At 44.3% G+C, this 23,517-nt stretch overlaps 2 protein-coding genes across 5 annotated transcripts in view; both read left to right on the top strand.

Annotated features, from left to right (window-relative positions):
* The window catches only part of VPS33A (VPS33A core subunit of CORVET and HOPS complexes), a 28,502-nt gene extending 7,214 nt beyond the window's left edge, over positions 1-21,288 (top strand). The window contains exons 5-14 of one of the 4 annotated variants that reach the window (XR_016387474.1): positions 4,065-4,181; positions 5,115-5,289; positions 8,898-9,091; positions 10,515-10,641; positions 11,525-11,592; positions 12,913-13,050; positions 15,455-15,592; positions 17,454-17,622; positions 18,017-18,315; positions 18,696-21,288. Coding sequence is in view for 2 of the 4 variants with exons in the window: in XM_022597900.3 (XP_022453608.1) it covers positions 4,065-4,181; positions 5,115-5,289; positions 8,898-9,091; positions 10,515-10,641; positions 11,525-11,592; positions 12,913-13,050; positions 15,455-15,592; positions 17,454-17,622; positions 18,017-18,198 (1,308 nt within the window). In the remaining 2 variants the exon portion in view is untranslated. Of the gene's footprint in view, positions 1-4,064; positions 4,182-5,114; positions 5,290-8,897; positions 9,092-10,514; positions 10,642-11,524; positions 11,593-12,912; positions 13,051-15,454; positions 15,639-17,453; positions 17,623-18,016; positions 18,593-18,695 lie in introns of those variants that run through there. The other 3 variants (XR_016387475.1, XM_022597900.3, XM_089894438.1) reach the window with 3 other exon arrangements.
* A 96-nt stretch (positions 21,289-21,384) lies between these two features.
* On the top strand, positions 21,385-23,423 carry LOC149747542 (uncharacterized). Its single transcript, XM_089894443.1, has 2 exons — positions 21,385-22,156; positions 23,011-23,423. The coding sequence occupies exon 2, from the start codon at positions 23,036-23,038 to the stop codon at positions 23,168-23,170; it is 135 nt and encodes a 44-aa protein (XP_089750569.1). The 5' UTR covers positions 21,385-22,156; positions 23,011-23,035; the 3' UTR covers positions 23,171-23,423.
* The last annotated feature ends 94 nt before the right edge of the window (positions 23,424-23,517 follow it).

Consider the following 23,517-nt stretch of genomic DNA (forward strand, 5'->3'; position numbering starts at 1 on the left):
TGGATGTACAATGATTTATTAAGTCAGTCCCCTTTTGAAGGACATTTTGTTGTTTCTCATCTTATGCTTTTAGAGGCAGTGCTACAGTGAATTACCTCATGCATAGATCACTGTACACGTGGGCCCTGTATCTGTAGGCTTTTTTTTTTTTTTTTTTTTTTTTTTTGCGGTACGCAGGCCTCTCACTGCTGTGGCCTCTTCCGTTGCGGAGCACAGGCTCCGGACGCGCAGGCTCAGCGGCCATGGCTCACAGGCCCAGCTGCTCCGCGGCATGTGGGATCTTCCTCGGCAGGAGGACTCTCAACCACTGCGCCACCAGGGAAGCCCTGTATCTGTCGGCTCTTTACCTGCCTTTGACATTTGTCTATTGACTTAGCTTATGGTAGTTTTTGCTATGCGTACTTTTTTAGTGTAATCATATTTATCTGTATTTCCTTCTTTGAGTTATGCATATGTGACGTTGATGCTGCTGGTCTGGAGCCTAGAACTTTTGAGAACCACTGGTGTTGTGCAAAAAATTATTTGAAACTCTTTCTTCCCTAGTATGTTGTTACAGTGACCACTGCTTTCAAAGAGTGAACCTGAGGAAGAGCTCAGTGGCACCACTGATGAATTTTATAACCAGGAGAGTTTCTTGGCTCTTCTTTTCAGCCATGTTCCCCACTGATTTGCTTACAGTGAATCTCTTCCATTGATGGTACAGATTTCCCGTCCCCCAACATTTTATATGAAAATTTTCAAATATACAGAAAAGTTGAAAGAATGGTACAGTGAACACCCGTATACTCATCACCTAGGTTCTGAAATTAACATTTTGCTATATTTGCTTTATCACGTAGCCATAATGGTATACCCTCATGTAATCAATTCACATCCGTGTAATTAATGTGAATTGGTAGCAGCTGAGGAAAACCTGTCCTGGCATGACAAAACCTGTCCAGAGGAGAGATTTCCTGTTTATTTAACCGCTGGTTTGCAAAAAAGAACAGAATTCTTTTCTGCTGAGAATTTCAAGCCCTTGGTTTATATATGTTCACTTAAGATTCTATTTTAGAAGTCAGAGATTTCGCCTGGATAATAAAGCTGAGAGTTCTACCTAATGTTAAATTCAAGCCCGATTTCTGATAGAGTTGAGGTCATTTTACTTATTTATGTGATTTTAAACAGTGAGCATAATTTAGCTTTTCGTGGCATCAGGAGGCACGTGTAGATCTCTCTGTGCTTTGGGGCTGTGATTATGACCGTATTGCACTGCACAAAACGTGGGAATTAGAGTTCAGCTCATTGAACTCTAATGCTCAGTCACAGGGCTTAAACTATTGGGATCTTCATATGTATATATAGAAATCAGTATACATAAAATCTACCTACCTCCTTTGTAAAAACTACAAGGTAGGGCTTCCCTGGTGGCTCAGTGGTTGAGAGTCCGCCTGCCGATGCAGGGGACACGGGTTCGTGCCCCGGTCCGGGAAGATCCCACATGCCACGGAGCGGCTGGGCCCGTGAGCCATGGCCGCTGAGCCTGCGCGTCCGGAGCATGCGCTCCTCAACGGGAGAGGCCACAACAGTGAGAGGCCTGCGTACCGCAAAAAAAACAAAAACAAAAAAACTGCAAGGTAGCGGACGGTAGAGGCCTCCCTTCTGAGGCGGCGGTGCGGGCGCTACCCGCTGGGGCTCTGCTCCCCCGCACGAGCCCGCGCATCCTTCCCGTCGAGGTCCCCGCGTGGCGCGACCAGGCCCGGTGGCACGGATGTTTCCATGCAGGCGATTTTGAGAGCAGTCATCATACCAAGCTATTATGAAATGTGATGTCAGTCTGGAGGACGGATAATATATAAGCCAGTTCTTGACACGCTGTCTACATGGAAACATCTGAGACCATCAGTCCACTTCACTTTGCCATTGAACATGATCCCTATAAGCATATAATACATAATTGTTGAAATGTAACTAAAATGTGGAAAACATGTATATCTTCTTCTGGCTCAAGGAATATTATTATAAAAGAGTTAAAAACTGTGGCCTTTCATTTATACAAATGGAAAATTGTATTGACTTCTCTCAAGTAGTAGGGTAAGGGAAGAAAAATAAAGTTTTCTCCAGCCCGTGCCTTAGTCACAGTACCATATTTTTTTCTCCTTAAGACTTTCAAAGCAAAGTTTAAAGGACCTGCATGATTGAATGAGTTTATGTTGTCCATTTAATAATTTTAGAATGTAAAATTTTCCTTAAAAGGTCTTACTTCTTATATGGTGTGCTAGACTGGCTGGTGTTATGTGAGTGAAGCACTATAATTTTAGTTAAAATCAAAACTGCCTACCCTTTTTTTTCCCCAACCTGAAGTAAGAATTGCCTACAATTAAGTCAGGAAAACAAACACATTCCAAGTAGTTACAAGTACACCTGTTTAAAATTCATTTTCATTGGTTTGATAAGCATAGAAAAACAAAACAAAACAAACAACAAACAAAAAAACTGCCAGGTATTCTATCGTGTAGGCATGTGGGACTTTGGGGTCAAAAAATATGTGAATTTGAATGTTAATGGGTATTAGCATTTGTCCCTCCAAAAATGTCCTCATGGCTTGAAATACCAGGTGATTCCACAAGCACAGAATACAGGGATGTTAGTACAAATAATCATCCCACCACCAGTTATAATAGAGCAAAAAATTCAAGATTAATATGCCATCAACTCTTAAATTTTTTTAAAAAGAATTACAAAAAGAATGTCTATAGTAATACAACTTTTTAAGTTTAAAAAAATGAATACGATTTTGAGAGATATTCCCTAATTTTTTTTTCTTAAATTTTTAGCTTAACTCTGCTCTGATAGGGAGTTTTAGGTAATTTTTCAAGAAAGTATGTCTTCAGACATTCTTGAGTTGGACATGTCTTATGCAGTGAAATGTTAAAATCATCAGACTTGGAAGAGCCGCCAAGCACTCTCCCCAGGCTCTTTCCAGGCACAGCCCTCCTTCCTCCCTGGGTGGAGCACGAGTCCCACCCTCCTGTGCTTAAGGCCTCCAGTGTCCCCTCCCTCCTGGCTTTGGAAGCTAGAAGCACGTTGGGAGGGTCGGTGAGGGGTGTCTGGTACAGTGTTCCATTTTGACTTATGAGTGGATGATTGTAAAAAAAAAATAGTAATCCAAACAATTTCTAATAATAAAAGCTAATATTTGTTAAGGACTTACTATATGTTTCAGGTACTGGGATGAAATGTTTTACATGCAATTACCTCATTTAATCCATATACTATGTTGAATATACTCCCTTCTGCAGACCATAAATAAGGCACAGAGAGGTTACCTAAGTGGCCGAGGGCACCAGTTGGGAAGTGACACAGCCGAGGTTCAGATCAAGACAACCAGAGTCGAGAACCTGTGCTCTTACCCATGTCAGAACTGCTAGAGTCTCTCTTCTCACTTCCTAGCTGGTTGTGTGTATATTTTTTGGTCCCTTTTTCTATGCAGAAAAGTATAATTTTGTCTACTTTACAAAATATACCCTGTATATTTTATAAGGTAAAATATATCTTCTGAAAATGAGATCACTCTCTAAAGATTCTTCAGCTGCCCCTTTCTCATTTCTCAAGATGTTATGGCCTTCACTTGCTGTCAGTACATATGAAATTGGCGTCATGTTTGTAAAAACTGCCAGGTATTCTGTTGTGAGGTCATCTGGGACTTTGGGGGGTCAAAGAATATGTGCGCTTATGTGGCCCTCCCACGGTGTCCTCCTAGCCTTTACACTCACAACGGTGAATGAGAAAGCCCAGTCCCTGTGTCAGTCTTTCTTAATCAGTAGCTTATTCAAGAGCTGATGAACTAAGAGGAGTGCCTTCCAGAAGGCTCTGCCACGGGAGAATTGCTGCCATAGCTGCCCCCGACGGCAGAGCTGTTGGCCTCCTGGCCTGGGCTGGAACCGAGTCTGCAGCTTCCTGGCAAAGTGGGGAATTAGTGGAAACAGTCTTACCCAGTGGCTGTGTAGTCCCAGCGCCTGACAGAGGTGGGTGCCTCATGCACCCAGATGACCATGACCGTAACCGGCCCTTCCTCCCCGCAGGAGTGCTACCTGGAGAGCGACCAGACCAGCCTGTACCACGCAGCCAAGGGGCTCATGACCCTGCAAGCTCTGTATGGGACGATCCCCCAGATCTTTGGGAAAGGAGAGTGCGCCCGGGTGAGAAACGGCAGGTGCTTCTGGTGGTGGAGGAAGGGTCCCCTGGTCCCCAGGAAGGGAAGGAGTGGGAATCTGTTTACAAATACAGTCAATCCTTTTTATTTGGCAATTCACCTATTTACTGAAATTTATTTGTAGCCCCCAAATCAGTATTCACAGTGTTTTGTGGACATGCTCAGAGCGGCAGTAATTTGAGTTGTCCAGTATGCATGTTCCCAGCTGAGGTCACTCAGAGCAGCCCTGTGCCTTCAGCTCATACCATAAACAAGTGTCCTTTTTGCCGCTATATAATGCCATGCGCTGCTCAGTGCCACTTTTTTTTTTTTTTTTTTGCATTTTTGTGCTCTTTTTGATGGTGATTTTGCTGTTTAAAATGGCCCCCAAAGGTGGTGCAGAAGCACTGTCTAGCGCTCAGAGCGCAGGGAGGCTGTGATGGGCCTTAGGGAGAAATCTCATGTTAGATGAGCTTCGTTCAGGCCTGAGTGATGGTGTTAGAGAATCAACGTCATATATTTAATGTGTCTTTAAACAGAAACACACATAAGACAAGGTTATATATTGATCAGATGACAAAAATGTTATAACCAGAGGTTCGCGGCACCCTAACCCCGATTGCCCCTCGGGGCAGTGGTTCGGTATTTGCTGGTTCAGTATTCACAGCAACTTTATAGAACAGAGCTACTGTGAATAACAGAAGTAGACTCTCTGAACTAGGCCCCGTTGAGAAATAGCTGCTACCACTGGCTAAAGTGTAAGTGTTGGGACAGGCAGCCAACAGCGAATGCTTTTCTGTAGCTGCTTATTTCTTATCCATCTCACTCTTCCACCGTTTTTCTCCTTTTTTCACTTTTTTGATTCTTTCCATTTTTAGCCAAATTTTTTAATCTGCTTATTCCCAGGAGGGTCCCACCTGATCCCATGTTTTGTTTCCAGCAAGTGGCCAATATGATGATCAGGATGAAGAGAGAGTTTACAGGGAGCCAGAACTCAATATTCCCTGTTTTTGATAATCTCTTGTTGCTCGATCGGAATGTGGATTTGTTAACGCCTCTTGCCACTCAGCTTACGTATGAAGGACTCATTGATGAAATTTATGGCATTCAGAACAGTGAGTAAAGTAACACCTACTTTTACTAATAGGTAATCTGATAAAAATATCCAAAAGGCCGTTTTTTTAGAAGGTGCTTCCTTTTCAAGTAAATCAGAGAATATTTGAAAAAAATAAAAATGCTGACTTTAGACCTGCAGACGCTAGGATTAGATGACATCTGAGGGACTTCCCCAGCGGTCCAGTGGTTAAGACTTCACTCTTCCAATGCAGGGGGCATGGGTTCAATCCCTGGTCAGGAAACTAAGATCTTGCATGCCGCACGGTGTGGCTAAAAAAAAAAAAAAAAAAAAATTAAACGACATCTGAGCAAACTACCATTGTCCGTCACACAAGGGCTGGCTGATGTTTACTACACAGGACTGTGCTTGCCCGCTGTGAGCGGAGGCCAAGGGCTAAATAAACAGATGGCTCTGCAGTTGGAGAACATAGATGCCGTGGCAGGCAGTTGTTCAGGAAAGCCTCTGGAAGAGGTGGCCTTGGTACTGGGTTTGGAAAAAGGGGTAGAGTTTGGGGGGGCTGCTGGCGAGGGGCAGGTGGCATAATACCTGCAGGGAACCATGGGACGACCAGCTTGCTGAGGCAGAGAGCACAGCTGAGACATTCTGGGGAAAAGGCTGATACGGGAGGTTGGGACACTCAACGGAAGATTTGAAGGCCTGCTAGAGTTTAGGCCTGACAAACTGTTGGGGTCAGAGGTCACAAATGTTTTATTTGGTTTTGGTCCACATGATGTTTGTCTGTTTGTTTCTGTCAGCATTTAAAATTGGAGAGAATTTTTAATAATAATCCTGATGGATGCCATGTCTTTTTTTGTTTTGTTTGTTTTGTTTTTGTTTTTGTTTTTGTTTTTGCGGTACACGGGCCCCTCACTGTTGTGGCCTCTCCCGTTGCGGAGCACAGGCTCCGGACGCGCAGGCTCAGCGGCCATGGCTCACGGGCCCAGCCGCTCCGCGGCATGTGGGATCTTCCCGGACCGGGGCACGAACCCGTGTCCCCTGCATCGGCAGGCGGACTCTCAACCACTGTGCCACCAGGGAAGCCCTGCCATGTCTTTTTTTAAATTTATTTTTATTTTTTTGGCCATGCCACACGGCTTGTGGGATCTTAGCTGCAGGGATCAAACCCAGGCCCTCGGAAATGAAAGCACGGAGCCCTAACCAGTGGACCGCCAGGAAATTCCCATATATGCCATGTCTTTAAAAACATCTGAAGCTCTGGCGACCCCGAGGTCACATTCCCACATTGCAGCTGGTGCCCAGCGGAGATCCCGCTTTAGACATGCCCCTGTCTCCAGTTTACGACAGGTCCCACCACTCCCTCTGTCCCATCCAGGCCCCCTTCTCTGGTTTCCATCAGCCCCTGACCTCTATTGCCATCCTGAATTACATCACAGGGAGCCAAGGAACAGCCTAGAAGGAGAAAACACAGAGACAGAAAACAGAGTAGTGGTGGCCAGGACTCGAAGAGGTTGGGGAGTGACTGCTTATTGGGTGTGGGGTTTCCTTTTGGGATAAAAAGGTTCTGGAACTAGGTACTAGCTGTGGTTGAACAAAGTTGTGTATGTACTAAATGCTACTGTACTGTCCACTGTAAAATGGTTAAAATGGTAAATTTTATGTTATGCGTATTTTAACCATAAGGATGGATAGATAGCCGAGGGAATGGGTGAAGACACAGCCATGAAGAGGGGTTTCCACAAAACAAAGAGTCTTTAGTGATAAAGTTGTAAAAAGTCTTATTTTTAAATTATTTGTTCCAAAAGATGACATCTTAAATACTTTTTAAAACTCCATTTCATTGACAGAGGAGTTCTGTGCTGGATAGTAGGTGGGAGTCAAAGAAACGAGGTAGCAGGGCTGTTGGAAAAAAAAAAAAAAAAACCAGAAGGAAACAAGGGTGCCTCTCCTCTCATGGTCCCAGAGAGTGAAACACCCAGGAGACCATTAAAGGGAGCTAGAGTTTAGAGCAGGGAGATGACCTGTGAGGCAGCCTCAGGGGGCTCTGTCTAAGACAGGTGAGAGGTAGGAGGGGATTCTCCAAGAAGAGAAGGAATATGTATAAATTCCCAGTTTCTATGCAGCAAGTTTTTTCCATAATATGAGTCAAATATCAGTTAAGGGAAAATTGGAAAAATAAAGAAGGAAAACATAGATCTCCCATTATCCCTGAAGCCCTACCCCCGAAACCTTGGGACAGCCAATGTTAATATTTTGGTGTATTTCCTTATAGTCTTTTTCTATGCAGAGTTTATTTTAGTTAACAAAAAATAAATAGCATCAGCTTGTCCAAATTATTCTGAACCTCTTTTTTTGTCGTTTTTTTTTCACCTCGTGGCTTGCGGGGTTCCCCAACCAGGGATTGAACCCTGGCCCTCGGCAGTGAAAGCATGGAGTCCTAACCACTTGGACCGCCAGGGGATTCCCTGAATCTCTTTTTTGATTTGGTATAATATGAGCATTTTCTCAGCATATGCATAATTTTAACAGCTTAATTAAAATCCATAATATATATTATACCATGATTTGCATAATCCTTCCCCTAATGTTGGGCATTTTAGGTTGTTTGGGGGTTTTTTATGGTTATAAAAACATCTGTATACAAAAAACTTTTTTCATATAGCATATTACTTTCTTTCGCTACATTCTCTGATGCGGGATTTTGGGGTCCAAGGTGTTAACGTTATAAGGCCCTTGATTCATATTGCCAAGCTTCTTAGAGTTAAACCGGTTTATAGGCAACTCATAAGGGCGTGTGGGGTGTTCCCGGAAATGGTGACGAAGTTGGTTTGGGAGGAACAGAGATGGGAGAAGAGGGTTAAGGCTACTTAGTGGAGGGACTGGATGCTGTGCTGAGGAATTTGGGAGCTTGTTCTAGAGCAGGGTGGACAACTTCTGTAAAGAGCCAGATAGCAAATATTTTAGGTCATGCAGTGCCTCTGTGGAATCTCACTTCTTTATAATGTGAAAGCAGCCCCAAATGAGGCATAATGAAAAGGCATGGCTTTGTGCCAATAAAACTTTATTTATAAAAACAGGAAGTGGGCTTTCAAACTATTTTCGACAACAACCTATAGTAAGAGATATATTTTATATCATGACCTAGTACATGCACACATATGTGTGTGTGAAACTGAACCAACATTTTATTTAAAAGAAAAACCACCCTACTTCATGTGATGCACTATGGTATTTAATGTTTTGTTTGTTTATAATGCTAATTGCAACCCACCAACTTGATTTCATGATCTACTAATAGGACATGACTTACAGTTTGAAAAATGCCGGAAGATAATGGGGAGAGCCTTGTAATTTTTTTTAAGTGAAAAAGTAACCTGATCCCTGAATAAGTTCAGGAACTGGTCATTGCTGCAGTGCTTCAGATAGGTGCCCCCAAAGAAAAGTGGAACCATGATATGAATATTAAAGAGTCACTACATTCTGTACTTTGATCGTGGAAAAATCAAAACCTCAGTGCTATACTCCAGTTTTTTCTAAAGCCGGCTTCCATCCTCTCCTAAGTTGGAAGATTCTGTTTTGTGCCTGAGCACTTGACTGGTTCTTCCATTAAATGCACGCAGAGCCTTGTTCCCTTCCACTGTTGTTCAGGTTACGTGAAATTACCTCCGGAGAAATTTGCACCTAAGAAACAGGGCGATGGTGGTAAGGACCTTCCCACGGAAGCAAAGAAGCTTCAGCTGAATTCTGCGGAGGAGCTGTATGCTGAGATCCGAGATAAAAACTTCAATGCAGTGGGCTCCGTGCTTAGCAAGAAAGCAAAGGTGATCTCTGCAGCGTTTGAGGTGAGACGGTTTGGTTGTCATCCTGATTCTGGCTAGACTGCCCACCCCATGAAGGAAGGAAGAGCTGCCAGAAGTGCAGCCACTAAGCAGAGCTGCAGTTCTCATCCTAAGAAACTGCGGACTCAGCCATTGGAGGACCCAAGATTTTCTTTTTAAACTTCTTCACAGACCCATGAGAAAAGGTGTTAAGTTTTTCTCCTTTTGGGGGAGAAAGTGGTAGTGTTTGCAGTTTACAAGCTTTCACCATAAATATTTGTTTTACCTTCCTTTTAATTATTTCCTATCTCACTTAAGAGGAGGGCAGCTGTAAAAAAAAAAAAAAAAGAGAGAGGAAGCCAGCTGTACTGTAAATAAAATATCCTCTATAATAGAACTTGCAATTTGGGCCAAAAGCTCCCAGTTTAGCCAACATGCAGGGGAACCCTGCAGATGCGGTAGGTGATAATAAGAGTGAAATCCCAGCAGCCCAGAGCTTTTAAATTGGCGGCTTCATTATCACCTTCCTGCCTCCTCTTGTCCCACCACTGATTTATTCTTGGTTAAAGCTCATTTTTGAAACATGCGAATTCAGTAAGATATTGAACTCTGTGTATTTAATCTTTGGAAACATAAATTGGGAGAATTTTTGAAGGCTGATTTTTTTTTACTGAGTGTGTATTCCAGGTTTCATCTTTCTTAGGAATTGTGTTTGCTAATTGATTTTCTTCAAATTTTACTTTTGGCTTAAATTACTAAATTTTGCACAAAAAAAAATTTCTCATCACCCAGGAAGGTTCTCTTTATTCATGGACAGTATTCAAGACTGAGTTCAGCAGTAAGAATGGATTTTTTTCTATTATGGAGGAAATGTTTTGCCATTTATGTTCCCCTCTTAACATGTCTTTGTTTTAATTTTTTTACTCAGAAATGTTTGTGGACAACCTAGTACTGTCCCCCACAAATACTAATCACAATATGATCTGATGCCTGGAAAGAAAAAACATTAGGCATTTGCTCCCTTAAAAAGTACTAATGTGGGCTTCCCTGGTGGCGCAGTGGTTGAGAGTCCGCCTGCCGATGCAGGGGACGTGGGTTCGTGCCCTGGTCCAAGAAGATCCCACATGCCGCGGAGCGGCTGGGCCTGTGAGCCATGGCCGCTGAGCCTGCGCGTCCAGAGCCTGTGCTCCGCAACAGGAGAGGCCATGACAGTGAGAGGCCTGCGTACCGCGAAAAAAAAAAAAAAAAAAGTACTAATGCAGTGAACGGGAACAACGAGCCTATCTTTGGTGTTTTTCTGGGTCATGTTGGAGGTGGGTTTGGCCTGATTTATTTGTATTCTGTTCTTTCTCATTAGTATAAATTAAATGTCCTCTAAGCAATACAAAGAACAGAGCACTTAAAATATTTTCCCCGCTCAACGGTTCTGCTGTTTTCTGTGTTTCAGGAGAGGCACAACGCCAAGACCGTTGGGGAGATCAAGCAGTTCGTTTCGCAACTGCCCCACATGCAGGCAGCAAGGGGCTCCCTCGCAAACCACACCTCGATTGCAGAGCTAATCAAAGATGTAACTAGTGAGTATCCTTGGGAATGATCGTGCTCACCTGGGGCTGACTTGCATGCACCATGACTGACACCGTGATCACTGGCACCACAGTACTCCCTTGGGAAGGTCAGCTCTGTTTTAACACTGTATGTTATTCTCAGCGTTAAGTATTCGAATGTTTATAGTCAAAAATGTTCCCTTTGTGGTTAACTCAGTTTTTTTCATTGTTAAAATCACGTAATCATATGATAAAATATTTGGAATGTCAAAAAGAGAAAAAAATTCTTCCCATAACATGAGGCGGTTAATTTTTTCAGTCTGGTTTTTTTCCTGTTGTTAAGGATTACTTAATTAGAGCAGCATCATGTTTCTGTTTTAGTTCTTGTTTTTCTCTTGAAGACTCTCTGCAGAATTGGTAGAGAGCATATGTTAAGTATTTTGAAAGGGCTTGGAAGATGTGTTTACTCATTAAAACACAGGCTGTAAAAGCTGAGTTGGAGATTGTTCCATGCCCTGTTTTATAAAGTATACTTTGAATCTTATATAAAAGTGTTGGAAAATCAGTCCATTGTTTTCATATTAATAGAAGTGGAAATCAAGTGAAACTGGGTTGGATCTGATGATGCAAGTAAAATGCTCTTTCAAAATTAGCTTTCATTGATACTGAGAAAAAATTCTTGAGTCCTTATTAGCGTCCTAAGGATAGCAAAGGGGTGCAGTGGTCAACTGTTTCTAGATGTCATTTAGGAGCTCAGGGTTGAAGGGGTTTCCATGTTTCTTAGAAGATTCTTTTCAGGTGACGATTTGAACTTTTTGCTTTCTTTTGTGTGTGTCTTGTTTCTTAATCATGCTCTGTGTATAAAAGGGTTAACATTAATTTCTTAGTTACAAATTTGCTAATTCCATTTTAGCTTCTGAAGACTTCTTTGATAAATTAACAGTGGAGCAGGAGTTTATGTCTGGAATAGACACTGATAAGGTATGTGTACAATAAAACTGTTCTAACAAATAATTGATACCTTATCAAACGTAAGATTATAGCTAGAAAAGCAATTGCTTTGATTCCCATGCCTTGTCTACATTTTTTTTTTTTTTTAAGATGTTGGGGGGCGTTTTCCTGGTGGCGCAGTGGTCGAGAATCTGCCTGCCAATGCAGGGGACACGGCATGAGCTACTGAGCCTGCGCGCCTGGAGCCTGTGCTCCGCAACGAGAGAGGCCGCGATAGTGAGAGGCCCGCGCACCGCGGTGAAGAGTGGCCCCCGCTCGCCGCCACTAGAGAAAGCCCTCGCATAGAAACGAAGACCCAACCCAGCCAAAAATAGATAAATAAATAAATTTATAAGATGTTGGGGGTAGGAGTTTATTAATTAATTTATTTATTTTGGTTCACGGGCCTAGTTGCTCCACGGCATGTGGGATCCTCCCAGACCAGGGCTCGAACCCGTGTCCCCTGCATTAGCAGGCAGATTCTCGACCACTGTGCCACCAGGGAAGCCCCTTGTCTACATATTTTGAAGAGCAAATGCAAAATGTGAAAACAGGGATTTTATCAAGTATCATATATTTAACATTATCCTATGCAAGGCACTTCCTGCAGTGCACGGAGAGGTGAGACCCAGCCCCTAAAATCAAAGACCTTTAAGGACTATAATAGATAAATGAATAGATTTGCTTTCTGAGAGGATTGATCATATAATTTCCCTTAAATATTCACTTCTATTACTAAATTTAAAATTATTCGATTTATGAAAATTCCCATCTTCTAAAAAGATTCCTGTCACTTTATGCTGATAAATTGCTGCTGTTATGGTCACACACCCGGGACATGCAGCAGCCTCTCCCGAGGTTGTCCGTGGAGACAGGTGAGTCCAGACAGGCTGCTGGATTGCCTGCGTGTGCCCTCACTGCCCTGCACTCCCCATCGCTGGTGTGTCTCCATGGTGACGGGGATGCGTGTAGCAGGGGCAGAGGAGCTACTTCGGAGGGGGCTTAGGGACAGTGAAAAAAAGAATGAACCGTTCTCCCACTCATCTCCTTTTTTTTTTTTCATGTTTTGTTTTATGTTGGAGTCGAGTTGATGAACAATGTTGTGTTAGCTTCAGGCGCACAGCAAAGTGATTCAGATATGTACATACATACATATACACACACATATATAGGAATAGATTATGGTATCTTTTCAAATTCTCTTCCCATCCAGGTCACCACACAATATTTGACTTTGAAAAATAATAGTAAATATCAAGTTCTTTAGGTCCCCAAACCAGATGCTGGTACCGGTATATATTTTGTTTCCAGGTCAACAGTTACATTGAGGATTGTATTGCCCAAAAGCATCCGCTGATCAAGGTGTTAAGACTAGTTTGCCTCCAATCCGTGTGCAATAGTGGACTCAAACAAAAAGTTTTGGATTATTACAAAAGAGAAATCCTGCAGGTCAGTATAGTTTTAAATTACTAATTTGCCAGGGGAGAAAACATCTTTTTAAAAAAATACTTCCCAAAGCTGCTATTTTGGTATAGTGTTTCCACTATGTTTTAAATTTTTTAGTACATGGAGGGATTGTCCTTGGTATTCATTGTTTACTGTGTTTGCATAATAATAACAATAGCTAATGTTTAGTGAGCTTTCACTATGTGCCAGGCTCAACTGGAAGAGCTTTATGTGTATTCGTTTGTTTAATCCTTACAACAGCGCTGAGTTGTATACTCTTACCATCCCCATTTTATGGATGAGAAAACTAAGGCACAGAGTAGTGCTATAACTTCCCCAAGGTCACCAGCTAGTATGTGGCAGAGCCAGGGATAAAACCCAGGCAGCCAGGGTCTAGTGCTCTTGTTGTTAACCCAACTATTCGATGGAGGAAGGGAACTTTCTGCCAACTCACTTAAATCAAGCCTGTTACTTTATAATAAAGAAAAGCCCACCATTGTTTTTAAAATTCTCCCTTCTGTTTAAAAATGTCTCAGGCACTATTTATTTGCTATTGCTAGTCACAGTTAAGTATGTTAGCGTTAAAACTAAATACTCATTCAGGTTGGGTTTTGGGGGGTTTTTGTTTGTTTGTTTGTTTTTTTGCCTTTTAAAAAGTTACACAAATGACACGTGCATTCTCATCATATAACGTTCAAACAAAGCAGAAGTACGTGGTGCAAACCATGACCCTCCCCCGCCTCCTCCCATTTCCCTCCCTGGAAGGGACCAATGTCAGCAGTTTGGTTTGTGTGCTTCCAGATTCCTGTCTTTGCATCTATGTACAAAGAATGTTTACATACACAGACCATGGGGCGAGACCAGCTGGATCCACATCCCAGCTCTGTTACTCATTAACTGTGTGACCTTGGGCAAGTTATTTAAACTTCTCTATAAAATGGAGATAATAGTGGCTACCTCATGGGGTTATAATAAGAATGACTGAGTTAACGTATGTAAAGCACTTAGAACACACCAGTGCCCCCCGCCATAGAAAGTATTGTATAAGTGTTAGCTATTATTATTACTTACTATATCTTTTTTAACAAAAATAAAATCCTACTATACGTAATAGTCTTCTTATATTTTTTTGTCTTTAAGAATAAATCCAGAAGGTCTTTCTTATCAAGATGTATAGATCTGCCTCTTTCTTTTTTTAGTAGCTAATTATATCCCATATAAAAATATACTGTAACTTATTTGATGCTCACTTAAGTTGGGTCCATAAATTCTGACTTTAAAGTAAAAAAATTTACATCATTCTTTGAGTGATCCAGTGAGCTGGATTTGCTGTAATGGCAAGCAGTTATAGGGCAGGCTTCATCCCTGCCCTGCACCTGTGCCCATGGATGGTCATTGCCTGGACTTCAGTAACATGCCCCAGAGTACAAACCAGTGGATTTGTTGCAAGTGCTCTTTTTTTTTAATTGAAGTAGAGTTGATTTACAATGTCATACCAATCTCTGCTGTACAGCAGTGACTCAGTTATACACATAGAGACATTCTTTTTTTTCATATTCTTTTCCATGATGGTTTATCACAGGATATTGAATATAGTTCCCTGTGCTCTACAGTAGGGCCTTGTTGTTTATCCATCCTATATATAATAGTTTACATCTGCTAACCCCACACTCCCAGTCCTTCCCTCCTCACCCCCCTTTCCCCTTGGCAACCACAAGTCTGTTCTCTGTGTCTGTGACTCTGTTTCTGTTTTGTAGATGGGTTCATCTGTGCCATATTTTAGATTCCACATGTATGTGATATCACATGGTATTTGTCTTTCTCTTTCTGACTTACTTCACTTGGTATGATAATCTCTAGTTGCATCCATGTTGCTGCAAATGGCATTATTTCATTCTTTCTTATGGCTGAGTAATATTCCATTGTATATGTACCAGATCTTCTTTATCCTTTCATCTGTCGATGGACATTTAGGTTGTTTCCATGTTTTAGCTATTGTAAATAGAGCTGCTATGAACATAGGGATGCATGTATTTTTTGAATTATAGTTTTGTCTGGATATATGCCCAGAAGTGGGATTGTTGGATCATATGGCAACTCTATTTTTAGTTTTCTGAGGAACCTCCATACAGATTTCCATAGTGGCTGCACCAACTTACATTCCCACCAACCGTGTAGGAGGGTTCCCTTTTCTCCACACCTCCTCCAGCATTTGTTATTTGTAGACTTTTTAATGATGGCCATTCTGACCAGTGTGACGTGGTACCTCGTTGTGGTTTTGACTTGCATTTCTCTAATAATTAGTGATGTTGAGCAGCTTTTCATGTGCCTACTGGCCATGTGTACGTGGAAGTGCTCTTTTTTGAAAGTCGCAGAAACCGTTTTCCTGATTCGACTTCTCTTGCAGACGTACGGCTATGAGCACATATTGACCTTATACAACCTAGAGAAGGCTGGCCTGCTGAAACCACAGACAGGGGGCAGAAATACTTACCCAACCGTCCGGAAAACGTTACGCCTCTGGATGGATGATGTAAACGAGCAAGTAAGACGCTCCTGCTCTTCACCTCATTTGAGTTCCCAGTTAACAGGTTATTGCAACGACATACGCTACTTGATCTCCGCATCCACCTTGTTTTCTAACGACAGTTTTCTAATGCTTTGGAGAAAGTCGTGCATTCGTGTGGATCCCAGCAGGAAGCATAGGGTGCTCTGGCACTGGGTAGTTTGAGGGAGTTTCATAAAGACGGGGTGGACCAGAGAGAGGCAATGCAGTGGGGAGCCCTCCCCAGCCGAGGCCTGAGGGCAGGGGAAGGGGGCTGTTCCAGAACTGGGAGAGAAGAGCTGTGTGGCCAGGCCGTCTGACAAGCCGAGGGACACAACCAACCTCTGGCAGCACCACAGAGGGGAAGTCAGGGCAACAACTCATGCTGCCGTCCTCTCTCCAGTTTCCAGCTGGTGCAGAGCCCACGGGGCCGCCTCTGGGGCACAGAGCACCAGGGAGAAATGCGGGAGGGTCAGGCAAAGATCCAGTACAGGGAAAGCAAACGGTGAGAAGCAAGGCTCCTCCCACTTCCAACCTCAGTTTCCTCTCAGAGGCGAGCACTGTAACCAGTTTGTAATCTATCCTTCCAGAAAGATTCTGTGTACAGACAAACATTTTTACATAAATGGTGCATATTCTATACCACTGGTCTCCAAAGTAGGGTGCGCTTTGCTTTATGTTTATTGTTTACTCCAATCTTTGTAAGTTTCATTTTTCTTATTTTCTTTTTTGGTTTTTCATAAGGGACTTTATTAGGCTGCGTCTTGCCGCAAAAGCTGACAGTCTCCTGCCTCAGTAGCAAAATTGGATTGTTTTTGTCCAGTGGGAACATAGATACTCTTAATTCCTGGGTTGTACAGCGTAAGTCGTAGATTAGTTCAGCTCTTCACAACGCTGACCTCTTTCCCCACCCCACCCACCACTTAACACTGTATCTTGAAGAGCCTTCTGTGATCTCCTCATTCTTTTAAGTTCTTTTTAATTGCTACATAGGGACTTCCCTGGCGGTCCAGTGGTTAGGACTCTGAGCTTCCACTGCACGGGGCCTGGGTTCGATCCCTGGTCGGGGAACTAAGATCCCTCAGGCTGAGTGCCAAGGCCAAGAATAAAATTTTTTTTTTTTTTTTTTTGCAGTACGCGGGCCTCTCACTGTTGTGGCCTCTCCCGTTGCGGAGCACAGGCTCTGGACGCGCAGGCTCAGCGGCCATGGCTCACGGGCCCAGCCGCTTCGCGGTATGTGGGATCTTCCCGGACCGGGGCACGAACCGGCGTCCTCTGCATCGGCAGGCGGACTCTCAACCACTGCACCACCAGGGAAGCCCTAAAATAATTTTTTTAATTAATTGCTACCTAGTGGTTTTTCAGATACATCTTATTTTATGATTTATCAGATTTCTACTGATAGAAATTCAGGTCGTTTGCAGTCCTTTGCTAGTTCGCGCAGTGTTGCAGTTAATATCTTTGTGCTTTGGTCTTTTGTCCTCTAGAGTACAAGTCCCTCTGTGGGATAAGTGCCTGAAAGTGGAATTGCCATGTTCAGGGTTATATTCTCGGCTAGGGAGTTCCACTTTACCGTCCAAGAAGTTTCTTGCCAAACCAAGTAACAATTTTTCATCTTCAGTACCTATAGATGCTTTGAGTGGCTGTTGAAGATTTGAGTCAAAAGTGAACCTTTTGAGCCCAGCAGGGGTGGATTGGAGCAGGATATTTCAATATTGGAGCAGGCTATTTCGGGGGTTTGTGTTTCTGCCTTCAAAGCCAAATCAAGTAATTTTGGGTTACCCCACAAGCCACAGTTAGGCGGCTATACGTCTCTCTCTCGCCCTCTCTACAGGCCTTTTTTCCTTTAATTATTTAACAGAATCCCACGGACATATCGTATGTGTACAGTGGTTATGCCCCTCTCAGTGTGCGCCTGGCCCAGCTGCTTTCCCGGCCCGGCTGGCGGAGTATTGAGGAAGTTCTGCGCATCCTCCCAGGGCCCCACTTTGAGGAACGGCAGCCGTTGCCCACAGGGCTACAAAAGAAACGTAAGTCCACGGCCCGTATCCACAGATGGTTATGTAGTGTTAGTGTGCTTTTCATGTATTATGCAATTGCTTTGTAAAATACATTTGTAAAGTACTTAGGAGTCAGAGTCCGATATACATACCTCTTTTGTTAGTTGTGAATTATATTGTAAGCGCTAGAACCCATTACTCCCTCAGGAGAAGCCGCTTTCAACCTCTGAACTGAGGATCTCAGAAGTTAGAAAAAACATTGAGATCAAAATCATGGTCCTGAGTTTCAGATGAATTGTCTGTACCAAGACATATATGACTACTTTTCCTTAGGAATGGTGTAATTTTTTTAAGAGGTGGGGAGAGAAGCATCAATAATAATTCTGTAAGCATCAATAAACATTCTGAAATGTTTATATCTTAGGTCAACCGGGAGAAAACCGCGTCACTCTGATATTTTTCCTCGGGGGTGTAACCTTTGCTGAAATTGCTGCCCTGCGATTTCTCTCCCAGCTGGAAGATGGAGGCACAGAATATGTCATCGCCACCACTAAGCTAATAAACGGGGCCAGCTGGATAGAGTCGCTAATGGAAAAACCTTTCTAGGGCGTTCAAAGGAGACTTACCGGTGAACTGCAGAATAAACGGCTCCTTTGAAGAAGTTGCTGGAAGGAAGTACAACCCCATGGAGGAATAATATGAGAATACAGAATTTACTTTGGGGTCAGCTTCTTAAATTATGCTGTTTTCTCCTTTCTGCTTGTCTTTTGTGTTCCTAATTTCTTAAAGAAAGAAGAATGGAAGAGAATCAGCCAGGGTAAAAGACATAACAGTTTTTAATGTTCTGAGCTCAGGATCTTCATTAGAGACCTCTGGAAATATATTAAGGATGGTGGGATGGATAATCTATACAGCCACACAGATGGGTCCAGTTCTTAAGAAAGCAGGGACCAAGCAGGTAAAAATGAAAATAAAAGTGGAAGGTCCGACCCCTAATAAATAGTGCTGAATTTCTTAAAGGTGCATCATGCCTAGGGCAGTGGCTGAGTGTTGGGGGCCTAGGGCTAGTATTATCACTGAGTTGAGATTTCTTTTTCCTGCAGAACATGGCGCATTACATTCAGTGTCACCAGTCTCTACCTTATCCGGTCATTAAGGCAAGTTGTGTTCCTTCTGTTTTTGATTCTTCTGCTTCTAAAAAGCAAGAGGTTTGGAAGAGCTTCTTTCCCTAGAACAGGTTTATGATCTGCCTGATCAACTAAGTCAACTAAGTTGGTATGGATCCCATACTTATCAAGGGCTTTTTACATTGAGTAACATAATAATTAGGGAGCAGCTTCCTGAGAATGTAACCATTCAAAGACGCGTTCTTAGTGCACGTGTTATTAACTCTAAGACAATTTCAATGGTAGATGCCTCCAATTTTCTTCCCTGCCCACCGTGGGCTGCACCATCCATCCAGTCCCACTGTGAGCGGTGGCAGCTTGGCTTCTCCAGCACCTGGCAGCTCCCCTCCCTGGTAAGTGCCACACGTGCTTCCCCAGCAGCCTGCGGACACACCTATTCGGCCTCGGGCATTTATTTTGCTAGAAAACACCCAGCCCCGTTTCAGTCCGTGGTCTGGTGACTTCACCCCCCTCTGGTGCAGCTTGTCAATGATCTTGGAGTCCAGCTGCTACCCTTCCTACAGGAGACTGCTAGACTGCAGGACAGAGGAGCTTGGGTGCTGGTGGCGAAGTTGGAAATCTCCCTCCCGCTCTATCCCAGCGTATGGAGGAGTTAAGGCCAAGAAGGGGACCAAATTGACGGTTTCACAGCCCTTGCCTGAGTCTCCAGCCAAATTAGCTGATCCCCGTCTTTGCTGGGGGCCAAAGTCAGTGTCCTTCCCCAGGTGTCATTTCTACTGTTAATTAGTACCCGTACATGTTTTCCTCACTTTCTTTTGCTAGTGGACGCCTCTTAGCACACTGCATGTTATGAGTGAAGGAGAAATTCTGTACTTTTAAAAAATCTCCTTAATGTAAGAATGAGGGGTAGAAGAGGGAATATTTAAAAGATTAGCTACTCGAGGATTTAACTTGGCTTTGACATTCAGTATTTGGAAAGGTCTTAAAATGATTCCTGTTTTAGGAATCCTTTTTCAGCTACTTGTTATCCCAGGGAGATTAGTTTATACCTTCCAGCCCCAGCGGCTGTGAGTCTCAGCTGCTTTAGAGAATGAAATCCACCTTGTCTGTAAGTGTTTTCGGCTCATGGGATTCAATTTAAGTCCAGTCAAGTTTCCTTGGCTGGGGTTTTGTCCTGTGAACAGGTACTCAGTTGTGTCTCGTGTGTCTGCATTCACTGGTGACTCTATACTTGCTTGGTCCGAGCATAGTTAGGTCAGCTCCTAAAAATGCATTCAGCAGAAGACTTCAAAACATCAATTGCTTCATTTGTATGCAAATAGAAAGTGGTGGATAATTATATATTATACGCCTTTGTGTAAGTTCATTTAATACTTGAAGCAGTCTTTGTCTCAAAGGAGTGTGCCCTTACTGAGAAAAAGGGTATGTGAATGGTACGTTTATTCTTGGAGAGGGTGGATTGTTTACATCATGTCTGGACTTTTGTCTAGTTGGGTAGACGGTTCTACACCAGCAGTCCCGCCAAAAAGAAGTCTACATAGACACTATTTTGTGTCATACTGTACACTTTTGAATTTTAGCCAACAGAGAAATAAGTATTTGAACTGTAGCTTAACGGTGGAGCAAGAGACTAATGGTTAAAAGAAGGAGGATTAAAAACAGCACATTTAATTCTTGAGGAGAACTGGGAAGGGGGGATCTCCATGCGATAGGCCACTGCAGCTCTGCCCTCACGGCAAGGATTACGATTAATCCGACATGGAGTCTGTCTCTTGTTCTCAGTTGTATGTTAAAGACTGGCCTGTCACCAGGAGGAAGTGTTTGTATTCAGCAGAGCTGAACTCAAGAAGAAATACTTCTTTAAGAAAAACAACACCAGAACAAACAGAGTATCTAAAGCAGCCAGGAAGAGGGGCTGTAATCAAGATGGCAAGGCAGAGGAATACCGACATCACATAGACTATGAATTATGAACAGACTGTGAATTATACTCTAGAGCCTGGTGTATTATATTCAATCATACGGTTTAACGATGACATACTGTAGAAAATAGAGGATGCCGTTTTGTCATCCAGCAGTCAAAGGCAGTAATGTAAAATTTCTCAGATTCTCTTCTAAATGAATGCATATGAACTTCAAGCTACATGACGTTTCTCAGCTCCAGTTACTCCGTTGCTGTAAAATACCCCCAAACTGGGTGGTGACTAGAGTCTGCAAAGGCTGGAACACATAACTGACTTGAGATATCCATTTGAAGGTTGTGAGAGTTAAAGGGGAACAGACTCAGGCCTATTTTAATAGCCTTTTTCGTGTTACTTTGGTGTGGGATGAGGGTATAAATCTCAGCTGTACTTTCTTTCCTGTGATTCGGCAGGACACAGAGCCCTCCAGATGACCAGCTCTCTGGGGTTGCAATTACTACTCACTGGCTTCCTGCGCAGCTTGATAATGTTCTGCTCCTGTTTCAGCCCGGCTGCGGCGGGGCAATGATTTGATAATAAGAGATCCTGATCAAATTAGAGAGCCATTTGCTTCTGGACGAGGATGTTAATAAAAGGGTTGATGTCCACACTGCCTGCTTTTTTTTAAAGGTCAAAACATATTCTTACTACAAACTACTACAAAAAGCAGAAGAATCAGAAGCAGCATAAAGTTTGTGCTTTCGTTTCCCTTCATTGTTACATCTGGGAAAGGGTCTCTTCTTTATTGGCTGAAATCCTGACTGGTTCTTTTTGCCTTACATTTGGAGGAGTTGAAATTGGAAGTGGGCACATTGGGAAGGTGACTGTATAATGAGTCTCTAACCTGCTAAACTCTGTGAATTAGAATCAAGCACTTGGGAGCTCTTGGTTCTCTGAGCTGGTTCTCTCTGTCTCACACACACACACACACACACACACAAATGCTCGAACTTGCATATGTTTTAAGACAACAGCTTTTGCTTTAGTTGGGCAGTCATGAGTGTTGTATGTACAGTGGTTCTTCTTGTCTGAGACTCCAGAGTAGGATGGGACTGCTCTCAGTGGGAGTTTGTTAGGATTTGGACTGTATCCCACCTGCAGTGTTTAGAAAAGCCAGACAAGAGGGCCATGAAATCCCCCCTAGTGTACCACTTGCCCAGCCCATCTAAGTCAGGAGCTTTGCAGGCAAGTTCAGAGCTCTGTGGGCCGTGGTGGTGACATAGGCAGAGGACGGGCAGAGTTGCCAGCGCCCCGCCTGGTCTGGGATCGCCTGTGCGCAGCTCCGTGAGAGCTCAGGGACCACGTGAAGATTGTGATTGGTCTCTAGACCACACCTAGTTGGTGAGTGCAGCTGCTGCCTGAAAATCCCTCAGCTCTGCTGACATCGCTGGAGTGCACGCAAGCCTACCTTTGGACACCAGACCAGAGAGCGACCGTGGAGCTGCTGCGGTGGACGAGTCGTGGAAACTTTCCTGAGTGAGTGAAATGGGGAGAAAGGGAAGCTGGTGGTTGGCACTGAGGGGCGTTGCTGGGCAGGGCAGCAGTGGAGGTAAAGAACTGGTTTGTGATTGTTACCATATGATTCCATCTGTGGTGGAAGGTAGAGTGCTGGAGCAGATGCCAAGAGCACGATGGGGAAGGAGATTAGCCCAGAATCAAATTCATACCCACCTCTTGGCACTCCTGCTATCCTGGCTGGCCAGAAGGGCAAGCATGCCTGGCCACAAAGCAGGGATCCTCAAACTCTTGTGTACTAATGAGCCTTGGGGCCAGAGGAATTGCGGAGGGGCTGCAGCGAGGGTCTGCTGCTTTCCCCCTACTCAAAAGGCTTTCTTCTCTTCCCCTCCCAAGTAGCGCTGACAGCCGGGGCTGCAGCTTGAATGATGGCAAAAGAAAGCTTTACTTCGCCAGCCCATTAGCAGCACTCACAACATTAAAAATGAATGAGGTGGATGGGAGGAGAGGGCTGGGGGTGAAGACCAGTGCAGCAGCGGGGTCTGGGAACCGCAGGCTTCTCTCTTCTCTGAGCCCAGATCCAGATCGGGAGCCTAAGAATGAGGGGAACTTTCGGTTTAAAAGAATTCTGTAGTGTCAGTGCAGAGTGTCCAGGTGGTTGTTAATGGAGAAAATCAGCACTTTGGGCTTCCTTAGCCTTAGGAAAGTATGTTCACTCTGTAGAGGGCCGGGACCTAGTCTAGCCCCCTGTGTCCACGCTGCCTATAACAGTGCCTGGCTCAGCAGCGCTTGCTTAGGGTCCAGCGGAGGTTGGTCAAGGGGAGAGAACCGTCCTCTTTGCGTGCTCAGGGTCTCCCGGGTGCCCTGCCCCGCAGGTCCTCGGGCCTCCCGCGCAGGGCGATGCCGGCCTCGACCACCATCCACGTGCTGCAGCTGTTGCGGGAGCTGCTGGCCTTCGTGCTCCTCAGCTACACGGTGCTCATCGGGGCGCTGCTGCTAGCCGGCTGGACCACCTATTTCCTGGTGCTGAAGTGACAGCGCCCCTGGCCCGGCTCCCGCCCCTCCCGCCCCGACCCCCGCCCCGACCCCCGCCCCAGCAGCAGCTTGCCCAGCAGATCGCTGCTCCGCCTCCGACTTCTGTCCTGACGGACCCGCACTGCCAGCTAACGAGAGAACTCTCCCGAGGTGAAGGGCCCCAGTCCAACCACCCTCCACGACGGCCGACTTGGCTCCGCCCGCTCCGCGTCCTCACACGGCCCGCCCCGCCCCACGCGGAAGCTCCGGCAGTTGTGTGTCCGGCGAGGCTGTTATAGCCGTTACCTTCAGCCTCGCCCCCTCTCTCCCCGTCTGTCCAATCCCGGCTGCGCTCCCGGGCGGGGGGC

The sequence above is a fragment of the Delphinapterus leucas genome, chromosome 14 (genome assembly GCF_059928025.1).
Source record: "Delphinapterus leucas isolate spDelLeu-1000000601 "Yukka" chromosome 14, BTC_Dleu_Yukka2, whole genome shotgun sequence".
In the NCBI taxonomy this organism is placed as follows: Eukaryota; Metazoa; Chordata; class Mammalia; order Artiodactyla; family Monodontidae; genus Delphinapterus; species Delphinapterus leucas.